Source organism: Mustela erminea, chromosome 2 (genome assembly GCF_009829155.1).
Source record: "Mustela erminea isolate mMusErm1 chromosome 2, mMusErm1.Pri, whole genome shotgun sequence".
Lineage (NCBI taxonomy): Eukaryota > Metazoa > Chordata > Mammalia > Carnivora > Mustelidae > Mustela > Mustela erminea.
In genome coordinates, this window is record NC_045615.1 from 102187565 (window position 1) to 102205129 (window position 17565).

The 17565-nt window shown below is 50.8% G+C and overlaps 1 protein-coding gene across 3 annotated transcripts in view; it reads left to right on the forward strand.

The window, feature by feature from the left end:
• Positions 1–16470, forward strand: part of CRMP1 (collapsin response mediator protein 1) — a 71759-nt gene extending 55289 nt beyond the window's left edge. For all 3 annotated transcript variants that reach the window (XM_032333797.1, XM_032333800.1, XM_032333799.1), the window contains exons 9-14: positions 2085–2241; positions 3496–3637; positions 4517–4687; positions 9983–10162; positions 12087–12252; positions 15410–16470. In XM_032333797.1, the coding sequence (XP_032189688.1) occupies positions 2085–2241; positions 3496–3637; positions 4517–4687; positions 9983–10162; positions 12087–12252; positions 15410–15501 (908 nt within the window). In that variant the 3' untranslated portion in view covers positions 15502–16470. The remainder of the gene's footprint in view (positions 1–2084; positions 2242–3495; positions 3638–4516; positions 4688–9982; positions 10163–12086; positions 12253–15409) is intronic.
• The last annotated feature ends 1095 nt before the right edge of the window (positions 16471–17565 follow it).

Here is a 17565-nt window from a genome sequence, read left to right on the forward strand (position 1 = left end):
TGGGGCCCATGCAGGGTCTTGGGTCTGGGTTGAGAAGGAAGAAGATGGGTTTCCAGAGCCAGGGGTTCTGGGCACAGCCCCATGCTGGACATCAGGAGAGTGTGGTTCAGGAGGCCAGTCACCCAGCTCGAAGACAATGCCCCACTGAACCACACCGAACGTCTCCTGCTTTGTCTCTAAGAAGTGAAGTCTTCAGGCTCATAGATAAGAAGTCCTTGGCGGGATCCCAGGGCTCCGTGGGTGTTGGATGCCATTCTTTGCTCCAAGTTGGCTATTCACTTCCCGCCCGGATGCCCTCACCTCCCAAGTAGGACCCTAGTACCAGGCTGCCTGCCATGCTGAGGACCGTTGGAGGAGGGCTCAGTGGGCACATTCTGATTGCAGGAGACTCAGAGCAGGGGTCCGAGGGCAGGCCCCCAGCCTCCTCAACAGGGATGTCCACAGTCCCCCACCAGTCACCAGACCAAGAATGAAGAAGACTCCCAGAGCAACTTCCATCCCAAACTCAGGGAGAGAGAGAGAGAATGACAGACAGACCAACAGACAGAGGAGGGGTAGCACACATACGAAGGCTGTGGCTGGTGGACATTTGCCAAGGACAGTCACCTTTGTGGCTGGTCCCTCTCTGCGTTACATGAGACTGACCAGGGAGTTGCGGGTCAGTGCAGAAGGCAGGGTGGAAATCAACAAGCCAGCAGCCGTCACTGAGCAGCTGCCATATGCCTGAGCCTCCCTGTTTCTCATGGGAGCCCTAAATGGGAAGCATTACTAACTCTATTTTTAAAAATACCTTCAATAATATGTTTTTAACCTCATGCATCCAAACTCTTACTTCAACATGCAATTACATGAAAAATATTAGAGTTATTTTGTGTTACTGTTGTGTGCTGAGTTTGAAATCTAGTGTGTCATGTTCCAGCACGCCTCAATTCCGACCAGCATCAGGGGCCGGACAGCCGCATGGGGCTGGTGGTTACTGTGTGGGGCCAGAGCCACTGTGAACCCACAATACCTTGTCTTAGTATTTTTCAGGGAAAGCTGGCAGAGGCATTGAAAGAGAGCACTCTAGTAGACACAGCTTGCTTAGAACTGGCCCCATTTTAAGGATAAGGAAACCGAGGCAGAGCGGTGACAGCATTTTGGAAGCAGTAGTAAGCACGCAGGTCCTGGCCACATGGAGGGATATGGTGGCTGCCAGTCCCATGTGGCTGTTTCCATTTAAATTATGTAAAACTAAGTCCAATTGTAAATGCCTTCCATGGGCTGTGCTAGCCCCATTTCACACGCTCAAGAGCCACAGGAGGCTAGTGGCCGCCGTCTTGAGTGGCAGGGAGAGAGAACATTCCCATCGCTGCGGGACTGACTCTCAGGCAGCCTGGTCGCTGCGCCGGGCCACCACGGTGGCCTTGGGCAGATGCCTGTATCCAGGTAGCATCCGTCTCTGTGAGCAGACCTGCTCCCTGGAAGGAGGCTGGAATTCCTGGAAAGCAGATGTTCTGGAATTAGCCCTTAAGGGGTGGGTGGGTGGCTACGCAGCCCAGCTCCCTCACCATGGGGGTGGGATGGTCCTGAGGTGCCATCAGTGGTCTCCCAGAGGCCCTGGTGGCCCTGAGCTGCAGGTACCCTTGGCTGTGACTCGGTGATTATACACCTGTTCTCGGCTTCTCTCTCAGCCTTGTGTCACCTCCTCCATCCCCAGCCGGTGCTGCCTGAAATCACCTCCCAAGTAAAACACTTGAACTCGACCCCTTTGCTGGAAGATCGGCTTCTGGCAGAATCCACACTGAGACAGCCGGTCCCGTCCCTGGGCCTGGAATGACAAGTCTGCCAAAGGGCATAATGGTCCCATCCAAATACGAAATGCATTCCCAGTCCGGGAGGTTGCTGCGGAGGTCAACCGATGCTAATTGCCTGGTGGCCCGGAGTCAGCAGACTGTATGGTGATGCAGGGAAGAAGGACAGATGACAACTTGCCCCTCAGACCATTGTTCTCCTGTCTCTGACCCTCTACTTCTATGCTACCCAACCCCCCTCACCCCAAGAGACCACCTGTCCTTGACTGTGTGTTGTGTTTGTCCCCACAGGCCCCTTGGTGTTTGGCGAGCCCATTGCTGCCAGCCTGGGGACGGATGGCACCCACTACTGGAGTAAGAACTGGGCCAAGGCAGCGGCATTCGTGACCTCCCCTCCCCTGAGCCCAGACCCCACCACGCCTGACTACTTGACCTCCCTGCTAGCCTGGTGAGAGCCAAAGGGGTGGCGGGGGGGGCGGTCCCGGGTGCATGGTGGTATATTGGGAAGCCCCCAAGATTAGGCATGAGAGTCCAGGATTCACCCTGGGTTTGTCACATAACCTGCCATGGCTTTCTGCTTTGGTTTACCTATTGGCAGAGTGGGGGAGAACATTGTATCTGGTGTGGGGCTGGTTATAGACAGTGTAGGAATATGGCCTGGAATTGAGGGCTCAGCATGTGGCTACTGTTTCTTGCAAAGCACCCCCTGGGTATGTGCACACAGTAGGAGCACAGCTGCATTGGTCCCTTCCCTGCTGTTGGCCAGTGTGAGGAAGTAGCACTTAGGTCTACGAGAATGCTAAGTGGTGTGGTGTGCAGGCTGTTCTGGAAGCAGAACCACATGCTCAGAGCCAGGAGACTTGCAGAAGGCTTCATGGGGGAGGCAATATTGGGCCTGGAGCTAGAGGATAAGTAGGAGTTTGCTGGCTAGGGGAGAAGTCCTGGCTTCTGGTCAGAAGGAGCGCCAAGGGGGTGTGAGGGTGTGTGCCTACCCTGGAAACCTCTTTCTCCAGCGCGATGCAGAAGCCCTTCATTTGCATATCCACGGGCTTACTTGTTGCCTGCAGCCCCATGTCTGTGGGGCAGCTCCAAGTCCAGACAGACTGCCATCTCCCCCACAAAGCTGCTGCTGCCACAGTCTTGCCCATCTCTGAAGAGGGCAGGACACAAGCCAAAGGCCCCGGGATCTGACCACTTCTTGCCCCCTTGGCTGTGGCCATCCTGGTTCGCCTCTGACAGGCCTATTTCTGTGCTGCCCCTTCCATGCCCATGACATAGTCTATTCCCAACCAGCACCCAGATTTTAGACCCCAAGTCAGACCAAGCCAATCCTCTGCCTAGAGACCTCCAGGATCCTTTCCTTTCAACATGGAAGAGAAGTCCCCACAACAGGCCCCAAGACGAAGCCCTATCTGGCTTCACCCCTTAGTGAACCTGACTTGCCACCTTTTTTGGGTGGGTGTCTGCTCTTCAGAGTGAAGAAGAGGAGGCCCACCTAGGGAGCATCACTGAGAGAGCCCAGAGCCCACACTGACAGAGCCTTCCCAGCAAGGGGCCTTCTGATGTCACTCACCAATGCCCATGATATGCCCCAAATCCTCTACCCAGAATTTCTTGGGGTTTTCATTTCATAGCCAGTACTGGGTGCCTGAAGTTCCACCTGAACTCAGGTCCGACCCCTACCTTGTTTTCATCCTTGCAGTGGAGACCTGCAGGTCACAGGCAGCGGCCACTGTCCCTACAGCACTGCCCAGAAGGCGGTGGGCAAGGACAACTTCACTCTGATCCCTGAGGGCGTCAATGGGATAGAGGAGCGGATGACTGTTGTCTGGGATAAGGCAGTGGTAAGGCGCTCCCTGTTTCTCTATCCCCAGGAACATTCTAGAAGCACCCTAAGTGGCCCATCAAAAGCTAGCACATAGTGCACTGCTGGTTCCTTTTTTTTTTTTTTTTTTTTAAGATTTATTTATTTGTGAGAGTGCCAGAGTTAAGTGGGGGGAGGGGCAAAGGGAGAGAATCTTCAAGCAGACTCCCGTCTGAGAGTGGAGCCTGATGTGGGGCCTGATCCCACAACCCATGAGATCATGACGTGAGCTGAAACCAAGAGTTGGGCTCTCAACCGACTGAGCCACCGAGGTGTACCTGCACCACCGATTCTTAATGCTTCTCCCTTCCTTGCTTTGAGGCAAGAGAGAATGCATAAGGAGGGCACGTGAGGAAGGGTGTGACTCTTAAAAGAGCAGCACGGGTCCTGTGGGTTCCTCTGCAGTTGCAGGCCTGACAGTTGTCCTGTATTCTTTAAGGATGCAAAATGTTTTCCTTAGTTTTGTGTGCCTGTAAAGGTGACTTTGCAAAACCTGTGCCCTGGGTTGACATTGGGTATAGAGGGTGCTTATTGTATTAGGACACTCCACATCACACTCTGGTCCCTGACTTGAACCAAAGGTTTTCATTTTCTATTAAACCTGGGCCCAATGGGCCTGACAAGATAGCACAGTGTCCATCGAGCAAAGGTCAACATGCTTCTGCGTGGTCAGTTACATTTCCGCTCCAATGGGGTTAGGCCCTGGTGCCCTTTCAGATGGCCTGTTTTCAGCAGGGGAGGAAAAAATTTCAGTCTCCTCTCAAGGACTCCTGTCAGCAGGCCTAGATTTTTCCCTGCCTGCCCTTTCCCCAGCCCTGTTATGGGGGCGGCTCTTCTCATCAGCAGATCTTGCCTTTAGGCTACTGGCAAAATGGATGAGAACCAGTTTGTTGCTATCACCAGCACCAACGCAGCCAAGATCTTTAACCTGTACCCCAGGAAAGGGCGGATTGCCGTGGGCTCGGATGCTGATGTGGTCATCTGGGACCCTGACAAGGTGAAGACCATAACAGCCAAGAGTCACAAGTCGGTAAGTCCTGGCTTACCCGAGATGCTCCTGATCTGGGTGAGCAATTCTCGCTTGGCAACCACTTTAGAAGCCTCTGGCTGAAAATGATTTACGGAGTTTCCAACCAGGATGTGATCTGATGTCTGGCATGACTCAGTCCTTCACGTTTCTCTGCCAGTTGGAGAGACTGGCTTTGAGCAGCCTCGGCTAAGTTACTGATGTGTTACTGATGCGTTCTCTCTCTCCCTCTCTCTGTCTCTCTCTCTTGGTGGGCTCTGCCCTGGACGCTGCATTCTCAAGTTCAGAGAAGTATTAGGTCCAAGATTCTTTCTCCAAACTAGTTATCAAGCTAGAAAGGGTTTGATCTCCTATCTCAGAGATCTCCTTGTTCACGTTGGGGTCAGTGCTAACACTCGACAAAGGAAAGGGTTGGGCCTAGAGCCCTCTGTGTTTGAGCACACTGCAGGGGTGCACGCTCTCTGAGCTCCAGGCACCAAGCCTATGGCCATGGGTTATTTCTGTGCTTTGTATCCTATGTGCCCTTGACTTTCTCACTCTGCCAGCAAACCTAGGATGCAAAGAGACGTGAGTCATCTTCTCCTCCCTCCTTGCTTGCTTCAAAAGCCTGCTCTTCAAGGGCAGCTGTAATCTTGGGTCCAAATTAATGTCCACATTAATGTCCTAATGTCAGAGACATAGAAGACCACATCCTGTACCCCGGCCCACTATGTCTGTTACAGGACACAGGCCAGCGGGAAGAGTGTGTGCACAGCCCATCATCCTGTGAGGTCCTCATTGTCACACAGGCACAGCTTCCCAGCCTCCTAGGGGCTACCTACTAGGAGAGGTGAGACCACATGCATGAGGACAAAGAAGTCTCATAAGAAAGTGACAAGAACCCTTCGTAGCAGTTCATGGGCTTGGCCCCCAGGTCCCAGGGAGTTGGCATGGGGCTGTAGAAGTCTTGTCCCACTTATCAGCTGGCTGTCGTGTTTATGGTAATCAGTGCTCCCTAGTGACACACTGGCATCCTTCACGCCCCACTTCCCATCCCCGCTGACAGGATCAGGAGGAAATGAGACTGAGATCACCTCCCTAGAGAAAGGTGTACCCCATTCTCCACAATTACCACCTCGCATGCACATGATCCCACTTGAATCGCTGTGAATGCGGTGATGTGTGTGTGTCAAGTGGGGTCTGGTCCTACAGGAGAGACACATGTTCCCTCGTGGGGTCAGGAAGGTGTCCCATCAAGAGAACCTTTGAGATGGTATGGCAGGTGGCAGGCCGTGGGCCACCCCACCTCTCACTGCCCCTAAGCCCACACCCAGGTGGACACTGTGGTGGTTTGTGTATTTGTGTAGTTGTGTATTCAGAAGGTTGTACATCCTCCCAGACTCATTAGCAGTCACTCCCCGTTCTCCCCTCTCCCGGTCCCTTTTGACCAGGGATTTGATTTCTTTCTCTCTGGATTTGCCAATTTTGGACCAGTCACAAAAAAGGAATCCCATAGTATGTGGCCTTTCGTGTCTGGCTTCTTTCGTTTGGCTTCATGGTGTTGAGGCTTGTCCACACTGTGTGCGTGTTTCTACTTCATTTTCTTTTTTTAAAGATTTTATTTATTTATTTGGGGGAGAGGAGAGAGAGCATGGACGAGAGGGAGAGGGGCAGGCAGAAGGACAGCGAGGAGCAGACTCTCCATTGAGCAGGGAGCCCTATGTGGGGTTCAATCCCAGGACCCTGAGATCATGACCTGAGCTGAAGGCAGAGGCTTAACCCACTGAGCCACCCAGGTGCCCCTCTTTTTTTTTTTTAATTTTATTTATTTATTTGAGAGAGAGAGAGATCACAAGTAGGCAGAGAGGCAGGCAGAGAGAGAGGGGGAAGCAGGCTCCTCACCCAGCAGAGAGCCTGATGTGGGGCTCGATCCCAGGACCCTGAGATCATGACCTGAGCCGAAGGCAGATGCTGAACCAACGAAGCTGCCCAGGCCCCAGTACTTCATTCCTTCTTATGGCTGAGGAACGCTCCCTTGCCCGGATAGAGCACAATTATCTCTTCATGGACATAAACTTATTCCCCATTTGTCAGTGTCCTGCTATTTTTTATAGGACACAAAAGAACCAAGGACCAGTAACTGCTTTCTAGGGTAGAGACGAGGGACCTGCGGCTCCCAGATGGGAGATGACAGTTTTGTTCGTTTTTTTGTTTTTTGAAGATTTCACTTATTTATTTGAGAGAGAGAGACAGAGACAAAGATAGACAGAGCATGAACGGGGAGAGGGAGAGGGAGAAGCAGACGCCCCACTGAGCAGGAACCTTGATATGGGGCTCAATCCCAGGACCCTGAGATCATGACCTGAGCCAAAGGCAGATGCTTATTCCAAACAAGGCACCCCGGTTTTGTTTATGTTAATTGTTATCCTTTGCACTGTTTGAATTATTACATCATTCACATATTACTTTTAGGCAAGGAAACAACTTTTAAAACCCCATGTAGTGGCCAGATCTCGAATGTGGCATCTGAAGGGGGTAAGCCAGAACCTCGTAAGAGCTCCCCGATTAGGAGGGGCGTGATAGCGCACATCGTGTCCTTCCAGCATGAGGAATAGCGGGCCATCGGGGGCCGTGTGAGCCAGGAGGTCGGCCAGTCTCGACCGGTGGCTCAGCGGCTTGCTTCCTCACTGACTTCAGAGTGTCACTCATGCTCCGTATTTGGACTTCATCAGGACATGAGTCAGCACATAGTGTGTCTCTTCAGGGTGATTCAGGAAGCATTAGGTTAGCAAACATTACAGGTGAGGGCAGACCATCTGCCTGGGTCCTGGGAAGCAGCTGCTGACCCAGAGGGTGTCTTCAGTGTCAGCAGCTGTGTGTGGACCCAGTCATTTCCCTGAACCCCCGAGCATGCTCCCAGAATCCAGGGGCAATGATAAGAGAACCCACTGGCCGATTACAAACCAGTAGGAAGAATGGATATCTTTTCTATGAAGTAATTCAAGTGCATTTTGAAAAATAGAATGGAAATCAAAATCCTGTTCCTAGTAACAATAAAAACTAAAGACTTTTATATACACAAGTTCTTTTACACAAAAATGATTCAGTAGAGCAAACAGCAATTCTTGCTAATTTCATCTGTAAGTTTGAAGCAATGCCATCAGAAAACTCAATGGAATTGTTGTTTAGCTGGAAAAGCAGAGGTCCTCAATGCTAAATGTGAGACTAGTCAGACATTTCTGAAACATAAGGGGGCAAGCCCTGCTCACCCCAGTTCTTCTTCTTCTTTTTTTTTCCTAAGATTTTATTTATTTATTTGAGAGAGAGAAAAGGGGGAGGGGCACGGACCCCTACATGGGGCTTGATCTCACAACCCCGAGATCATGCCTTCAGCTGAAACCAAGAGTCAGACACTGAACCGACTGAGCACACAGGCACCCTCATCCGCGTTCTTGAAGCAGGTTGTATAGTTACAGTCATTGAGGCAGTTTGCTGTTCGTAGGACAGAGGGGACCTCCAGGTGGCAGCCCGATCACAGGAGAGAATTGGGTTTATAAAGCAGGAGGAAGTTGAGATTGGCCAGACAGAGGCAGTTATCAGCCAGTGGGTTCCAGCAGCAGACCCAGAAGGCCAGACCTCCGCCATGCTCTTTATCACAGAATGGACTGAAGGTTGAAATGAAAGCTACCAAAGGATTAGAATAAACCATGTGTTTAGAAATGATAGTTTTGAAGGGGAGAAGATCTTTCTAAGCTAGACACAAAACTTAGAAAGCGTAAAGAGGAAGATTAGCCTGTGTGAGCATTGACTATGTACAAATTAAACCAAAAAACCCCACAGTGTGGCATAAAAATAATAATAATTATTACCTTGTAGGAGATCCCAAGGCAGAGGACAGACAGCCAGGTGAGACTCAGGACAAAACAACGGATAAATTCCCTAACATCACAAGTGTCCTTAGAAACTAGGAAGAAAATACCAAGAACCTAATAAATAAACAGAACCTAATAAATAAATAAACCTAAAAAAAATCCCACAAAACTGTGTGGAAGCACAGTTATGCAAGAAGAAATATACAAACAACGTATACAGCTCTCAAAATAGACCCAGTCTCACTAGTAATTAATTAAATGCAAATCTCAGGAGTATGTTTCTCACCCACACAGTGACCGAGACCCAGCTGGTTAATGGGGCACAGGTGGGGTTGGACGGCAGGAGGCACGTGAGGGAGCACAAATCTATCAAAGTTAAAAATCCACTTACTCTTTGGCTCCAACTCCACATCTAGAAAGGGGCTCACACATGCCAGTGTGGACATGCAGAAGCGTGGTTCAGTACGGGCTTCAGCGAAAGCAGGGAAACCATCTGGTTTTCCATCTCTGGGAACCGATAAATAAATTCTCCCTCTAGGGAATACAGCACGGCAGTTTAAAAGGTGTTAAAAACAGTTTTAATAGTGACCTGTGCCGATATGGAACAATCTCTGAGGTCAGGAGAAAAATTTGGGTGAAACCCATTAGTACGGAGCTCTTGCAATGCCGAGACTATTGTTCATGCTCCAAAAATATCCGGGGGCTCAGGAGACTCTCTTGAAGGCAGGTGTCTCGGTCTGAGATAGCAGAGAGACCTACTTTTTAAAATCAAATGTCGCTTGTGCTTTTTGATTTTTCATTTTACTGTCTAGATGACCTACTTTTTAAATAATAAAAAACAGTTGCCCAGTGGTACTTAGATTCCCTTTAGGGGTTATGAAAGGAATGGGTATTTCTAAGAACATATTTTGTCTTTCAAATTAGCAAAACAAAAGAAAGAAAGAAATCAAAAATATAAAAATGACCTTACTCTGTGCTGGAGGGGAGTTTACGGACACGAAATCAAGGAAGTGTCTCTCTCCCCCGCTGCCCTGTCACGGTTGTTGGTTGGTCTGATGCCTTTGGAAAATAACTGGGCAGTAGGCAACATGTACCCTACCAAAGCTCAATATCTCTTAACCCAGTAACTTAATTATAGAAACTACCTTAGAGAAGGTATTTTTTAAAAAGACAGAAAAATGCCCATTGTGGTCAGAGCAGCCACATTGCCAGACGACAGGGGGAGAGGGGACGTGTTCATGTTCATGAGACAAAACCACCTTCAGCCTACATGCCCAAGGGTGAGCGAGGGCTGATTCTGCTGAGGAAGGCACACAGAAGGGAAGAAGACAGGGCTCCAGAGAACGTCTCCCGAGGGCGAGTGCAGGAAGTGCCCGTGGGAGGACATCCGGAAGGCTCCACCCCTGCGGCGGGTGGTAAGGGCTCTGCTGTGCTTCTGGCCGTGCAGGCTGTGGAGTACAACATCTTCGAGGGCATGGAGTGCCACGGCTCCCCGCTGGTGGTCATCAGTCAGGGCAAGATCGTCTTCGAGGACGGCAACATTAACGTCAACAAGGGCGTGGGCCGCTTTATCCCACGGAAGCCTTTCCCCGAGTACCTCTACCAGCGCGTCAGGATCAGGAACAAGGTGAGTGGGTCCAGGGCGTGCGGCGTGAACAAGTCATGGCCACAGGAGCTGTCACCCTGCCCTGCCGGTGTCTTGGGGCATGGTCGATGTCCCAGGATTTTGCAGACTGTAAAGGGGTGTGCCCATGTAGGATGGGAGGGGCAGCCGGAGTAACACTGAATGGAGCTGTTTTGGGGTACATGTCCCACATCCAGCATGGCTCACGGAGCTTGCTCTCAGTTCACGCAAACTCCCCCTGGTGGCCCCATCATCTTCCTTAGTTGGGTCCCTCCTGTCACTCTGGCCACCTGCTTCCCACACTAAATGGCTGACATTTGCTGGAAAGGCCAGCTTGTGTATGTGTGTAAATGTGTGTGTGTGCATAGATGTATCTATACATGTGTATGTGTACTTCTGTGTGGGGGTGTATATACCTACATGTGTGTGCATGGATGTTTGGGTGTGTGCATGTGTATGTGTGTGCAGTGTGTGTGCATGGGTGTGTGCATGCATATATGTATGCACAGATGCGTGTGGGTGTGTGCACATTTGTGCACAGGTGTGTATGCATGGATGTGGGCGTGCAAGTGTGTGCATGGATGTGTGTGCACATGTGTATGTGTGAGTGTGGGTGCGCATGTGTGTGCGTGGATGTATGTGCATGGATTGTGTGTACATGTGTATGCATGGATATATGTGTGCACATGTCTGTGGACCCTCCTGTGTGTGGTCCTGCTTTTCTTGTGCTTCATAAACGACCCCTGCTACCACCACTGATTTTGATGGAAAAGCCTGGAAACATGATACCCCAGACTCTGAGGCCCACATTACAATGCTCGGGTCTTTCTGTGTCCTGTAGGGTGTAGCCCCCCGGGTCAAAGATTCCAAATCACACGGACATTGTGTGTCAATTAGGGAAAGGATGGACATAGAGAATAAGCAAGATCGATCTGAGAAATGGCCATTAAGAGCTGGGGTGGCCGAGGGACCGGAGCAGGATGCTAGAGATAAGGAGACTTGTGCAAACTCGGGGCTGCATGCCCACTAAGGGGCACCAGCACACTGGGGCCAGCTTCATTTCCTTTACATTGGTGTGCCTGTGGTTAGAAGCCACATCCACAAGAGCAGGTGCCTAGTCTGTATGCCAGGCCCTCATCCGCAGGGACCTGAATTCCTGTGCAGGGCACTCCCTGCCTATGTGCCTGGGGGCAGAGGACAGGAGCCACACCAGGTGAGGGACAGGACCTGAACCTGTCTCTGGCGGAGCTGAGCTTGGAGGAGGTCTCTGAAGGTCATGGGGAGGCAGGTTTGGAACCAGCTAGAATGGAAGGATGCCCAGAGATGCAGGAAGCAGGTATTGTGAAGAGGAGAACAGAAAGGTGGCCAGACCTACAGCCAGGGATGTAGGGCTTCCCCGGGCCAATGCTCGACTTGTGGGGATGGAGACCGTTATCCATGCCCCACCTACCAGAGGGTCTGAGCAGATGTTCACTTCGTGGTTTCCCTGAGCCGGCTGCCCTCAGAGGTAGTCCGATCACCCCACCATGTGCTAGATTTTCTCCCTTCCTCTCCCCCTCCTCCTTTCTGGAATCACCTCCCAAATAATCTAGCCCCCCCCCAAATCTTTGTCTTGGACTCACCTTCTGCAAGACCATAGATGATTCAGTGGTCCTTGAGGGAGATGGGGCATGCAGGGAAAGTTTTTCCTCTTGAAAGTGGGTTTGGGGTCCTTTTGTATGGAGCTCTGTGTGTGTGTGCCTGTCTTTGTGTATTGTGTTATATAGGGGTGCATGCATATGGCGGTGTGTGTACATGTGTACCCACACGTGTGTGCATGTCCCCGAGGTGCCCTCTGGTCACTGTCCAGCCGCAAGGCTCTGGCTCCCTGAATGGGAAGGCTCAGGTGCATCTTGCCCATCTGTCCCCCTCCCCTTCCTTTGTTTAGGTTTCAGGGTTACAAGGTGTTCCCAGGGGCATGTACGATGGTCCTGTGTACGAGGTCCCAGCCACACCCAAATATGCGACTCCTGCTCCTTCTGCCAAGTCCTCGCCTTCCAAACACCAGCCACCGCCCATCAGAAACCTCCACCAGTCCAACTTCAGTTTATCAGGTAAGAGGCTCCCCATGCCCACAGCACTTCTGAGTAGTCCCCTTGGGCTACAGAGGAGAAAGCAAGGAACAGGTGGGGAGCCCCATCTCCTCCCCTCCTGGGAGTGCCCAAACGGGCGGGGGTAAGTCAGAAAGCAGAGGGGCTCCACAGGGACTACACAGAGACACCTAACCCTGGTGATGAAGTCTGCACAAAAATTGGCCTTGAGCTCATCCTTAAGCATGCCTTCCGCTGGAAGCTGAACCTGGTCCCTCGGACCCTAGGATGCTGCAGTTTCAACAGTTCGCCACATGAGGGCACACATGCACACGCTGGAATTGAATGGGAATTTTGTCCCCCGGGAATTTTGTCCACGGGAGTATTTGAGGTTTTAGCATGTTTCTATGCTGGGCTATGTTCTAGGAATATGGCGATGGATAAGACACAGCTGGGCAGCCGCCAGTCTGCTCCGGCGGGTCAGCAAATATTGTCTTAAAGGGCTGGAGGGTAAATGGTCTAGGTTTTGTGAGCCAAGACGTAAAAGTTAGGGTATTATATTAAGTAGCCATTTCAAAGGCAACCATTGAAAAGTGTAAAAAAACTATGTAAAAAACTATTCTTAGTCCATGGACTGTACAAAAACAAGTAGTGGCCAAGATTTGTCAGTGGTCCCTCGTTTGCAGACTCAGATCTAACAGGAATGAAAACCATTTAAACAGAGAAGCTAATATGTTTGGCAAATGAGAATGGGGAAGCAGAGAGAGAAATGAATAGCCATTTAAATTGTGGGGTGACAACTTGCCCTCCATCCGGGGGAGTGTCTGTCTCAGAGATTAGGCAGTGGGGGATATAAGTGGTGGTGGTGGGATCCCCATTTCAACTTACCTTACTTTTCACAAGCCTTAGTGCAAGAGTTTCTCACACAATGAGTGTGATTCAAGTCTTTAAAAAGAACTAGTATGTTTTCCACCAATGGACCCAAAACACCACTCACGTATTTCATGGGATGTTCAGTCAGCACAACGGGGATTAGACACAGAGCGAGAACAAGCCATGAGGGTGAAGAAACGTGGAGTTTGCAGACTGGACCTCTCCTCCAGTCACAACTCTTGATCGTTATTAGGTATGGGGGGGGCAGGGAACCCTGCCCTTTTAGAACTGGAGAAACAATGAAATGAACAGTCTGCGGGAAGGGCTCGCCCACCAGCCCATGCCCCAGCTCGGCGCTTCTGGATCCAGACCCACCGCGCCGCCCCAGCCTGCCTCCCAGCAGGTTAGCAGGTGACTTCATTTGCTACCAGCACCATAGGGACTTTCTGACATCAGGAATGACTTCATAGGTGGCTTTTCAATACCTGCTTAATGTCACTTTCTAGAGATGCAGCTGATTGAGTGCCCTAGGGTTCTTGTGACCAACAGGTGCTATCAGAGTAGTGCACAGGTAACCAAGGTGGAGGGAATTATGAGGGAAACGGGGATTGAGCACTAAGCCTGATCTCTGGTTCTGGGACTTGAAGAAGTTCCTGGCTTACCAGGAAGACACAGTGTCTACCAAGGGAGCTTGCCACGCTACACCCATAGTGACTTTCAGAGATCAGACATGGCGGGGATGGAGGATACTTCGTCTCTGCTCCTCTCACTTTACAGAAAAGGAAGTGAAGGCCAAGGGAAGGTGGGTCCGATTCCAAGTCCCCCAGATTCCAGACACGATCTGTCCTGGAACCTGTCTCCGGACTGGACCCCAGTTCCCTCTCATGCCATCCGTCCTTCTGGCTTTGTCCATCAGTCACTGCTTACGCACCGAATCCATATCTGCTGAGCACAGGCGCTGCGCTTGATGCTGGAACTTTACATCTTTAACGGCCAGAGAATGTATAAGGTTGGAACAAATGGTTGTTTTTGCAAATTGAAAACAAAAAATATGATGTTCCTCCCCCATGCAGATGTGGCCGTTGCAAACAAGGTGGGTAAATCCAGATTCAAGTAGTTCTCATGCATGCACGCACGCACTCATACGTGCACACCCACACGTGCACGGCTATGCATACTGTGCAGAAAACACCTTTGGAGCCTCGGGCACTGCTGTGTGTTGTTCTAACTCCTGTAGGAGCCTGAGCTGTGGAGACAAACCAGTTGGGGCTGGAATTCTGGCTGGCCTGCCCTCCAGCATTGCCCCCACAAAGTGCATGACCTAAGCTTCCAATTCCTTGTCCATACATTTGGAGTAAACACTTCCCCCTTCATAAGACTGCTGTCTACCCTAAACTCAAAACACACATATTAAAGCACCAGGCTTGTGCCTGCACACAGTAAGCACTCAATAGGTGCTTGCCCACGTGGTTCAAGAACATGACACCAGGCGAGAAATAGTGCAGGGTGCTCAGGGTTGCAAGAGGGTCACCTCAGGGCCTGAGGGGGGCACAGAGAGGAGAGAGCAGTGAACCCCATGGATGTTGGGGAGCCTTTGCAGAGGTGAACCTGGACTGAACCCCACAGTGTGGAGAGGCTTGGAGGGCGTATTGGGACGAGGGCTCAGCCTCCCTCATGAGTAGCCTGTGGAACCTGTCAGTGGTGACTGGCTCTCTTTGTTTCTTTTCTTACTTTTCAGCGTTCCAAGATTCATTGTTTATGCACCACACCCAGTGCTCCATGCCATACGTGCCCTCCTTAGTATCTACCAACAGGCTCACCCATCCCCCACCCTGCCCCTCTAAAACCTTCAGTTTGTTTCTCAGAGTCCACAGTCTCTCATGCTTTGTCTCCCCCTCCGATTTCCCCCAACTCACTTTTCCTTTCCTTCTCTTAATGTCCTCCATGTTATTACTTATGCTCCACAAGTAAGTGAAATCATAAGATAATTGACTCTCTCTGCTTGACTTATTTCACTCTGCATAATCTCTTCCAGTCCCGTCCATGTTGATACAAAGGTTGGGTCTTCATCCTTTCTGATGGAGGCATAATATTCCATAGTGTATATGGACCACATCTTCTTCATGCATTCATCTGCTGAAGGGCATCTTGGCTCTTTCCACAGTTTGGCGACCGTGGCCATTGCTGCTATGAACATTGGGGTACATACGGCCCTTCTTTTCACTACATCTGTATCTTTGGAGTAAATACCCAGTAGTTGAATTGCAGGGTCATAGGGAAGCTCCATTTTTAAATTCGTCTCTTTCAGGTGCCCAGATCGACGACAACAACCCCCGGCGCACCGGCCACCGCATCGTGGCGCCCCCTGGTGGCCGCTCCAACATCACCAGTCTGGGCTGAAGGCCGATGGGCATGGATGGCTGAGCTCCAGCGTGAAGCGTTCTAGGAATAATGTCCATTCCTTTCCCTGTCAGGGTTTGGGAAACCCGCAGTTTTATTTGGTACTGATGGGGGGAAAATTGAATGATGTTCTTTCCTCTCTTGTTTAGGAAGAAGTGGTACTAGTGTGGTGTGTTTGCTTGGAAACTCCTTGCCCCACGGTCGTGTGTTCATGCTGACTCCACTTCAGAGCATGGGTCTCCATTTCCCTCCTTAGTGAACACAGGTTCTAGCAGCGTCTTGTACTGTCCCTCCCACTTCTGACTCCACGGGCTCCATGAATCTCTGGGTGGTTCCTTTTGCCCCCTTGTAGCTGTTCTAGGATAGTTGATGCATGTTACTAAATTATGTGTGCAGTCTGTGAGCGCGTCTGACGGGACATCGCCGAGGACCCACGTAGACCCAATGCCGAGACCTCGAGCCCTCAGGGGTGATTCCAGAACTCTCCACGCAAAGATGTTTACTCATTGTCCCCACCCCAAGTCCGCCTGCCCCACTCCTCCCCACCCCCACCCGCCTCGAGAACCTTCTGTGAATTCTCAGAGAGGCAGGGGAGCCTTCCAGTGTGTGCAGAGAAACACCATCCACGTCCTGTGTCAGAAACCCTGGTCTCCGTGGCACTTGTGACTCGCCATGCCGTCTTCTGGTCTGTGTGTGTCCTTCCAGCCAACTCCGACTTCAGGCCTAGCCAGGTTCACACTCAGAAAGGGGTCTCTCCGCCCCCATCAGGGCTGACAACGATGGGGCGAGGGCTGCTCCCCGTGGCCCCGCTCCTGGTCCCTTCGAGGTGGTTGACGGGGCAGTCAGATTTTTAAAGTTTTGTACAAAGTTTTCCTTTGTAATCACCCCCATTTTTACTTAACAACTGACTTATCGTGGCTCTTATTTCTGAATTCAAAGCTTGTGAAAAAATAAAGACAATAAACAGCCTGCTGGCCCGACTAGCGTGTTTTCTTTGAAGTGTGGCTGCTCGGTTAGGTGCAAAAGCCCAGCACTCCTCCTTGTGATGACTGGTGCGTGGCGGTTGCCTCCCAGGACTCATTCTTGGTGGACGCTGGGGAAAGCAGAGGAGGAAGGGGAGGGAGCCAGTCACGAAGTGTGGAGTGTTGACCTTAGACCCTGAGGTCATGGCGGGAAAAGCAGGAGACAGGTGACTTCTACGACGTGGTTTGAAAGCCCATGTCTATTCCCTCCTGCCTGGCCCATTCTTGGGGTGCTCTTTTCTTGTAGCTTACAGTCTGCCTCCGACTGGGAGCTCCAACCTTCTAAGCAACACATTTCTTCCCTTTGGTTCCATGAGCAGATACATATTCTGAGGAGTCAAAACTCAGGCAAAGTTGCTTATGTCATTTTGCCACTAGTAGTAGTGATAGTGGTGATGGTGGTGATGGTAGTAATGATGGTGGTGGTGATGGTGGTGATGGTAGTAATGATGGTGGTGCTGATTGTGCTGATGGTGGTGGTTGATGATGATGGTGGCAATGGTGATGATGATGATGATCTTGAAGGTGATGGTGATGGTGGTGATAATGATGAGAATTATGATGATGATGATAGTGATGGTGATGATGGGTGCTGCTGGCAATGGTGATGATGATGATCTTGGTGGTGATGGTGGATGATGATGGTGGTGGTGATGACGGTGATGGTGATGGTGATTGTGGTGATGATGGTGGTGGTGACAGTGGTGCCAGTGACAATGATGGTAACAGGATGGAGATGGTAGATGATGATGGTGGTGGTGATGATGGTGATGGTGATGACAATGATGGTGATGGTGATCATGCAGGCAGCACCTGTGTGGCACTGGCTACATGTCAGGTGCTCTGTGAGGTGGGCTCTACTACTATGCCCCTTTTTCAGAGGAGTCCTGGAGACTTTAGTGACTTGTCCAAGATCACACAGTGAGGAAGCGGCTGATGCAGGATTTGAATCCAGGACCCATGAAGTTTGGCCCAAAGTCCAAGGCTCCTTTCTCCTCACTGCTAAGTTTTATAATCATCCAAGGCAGCACAGCTAAGTACA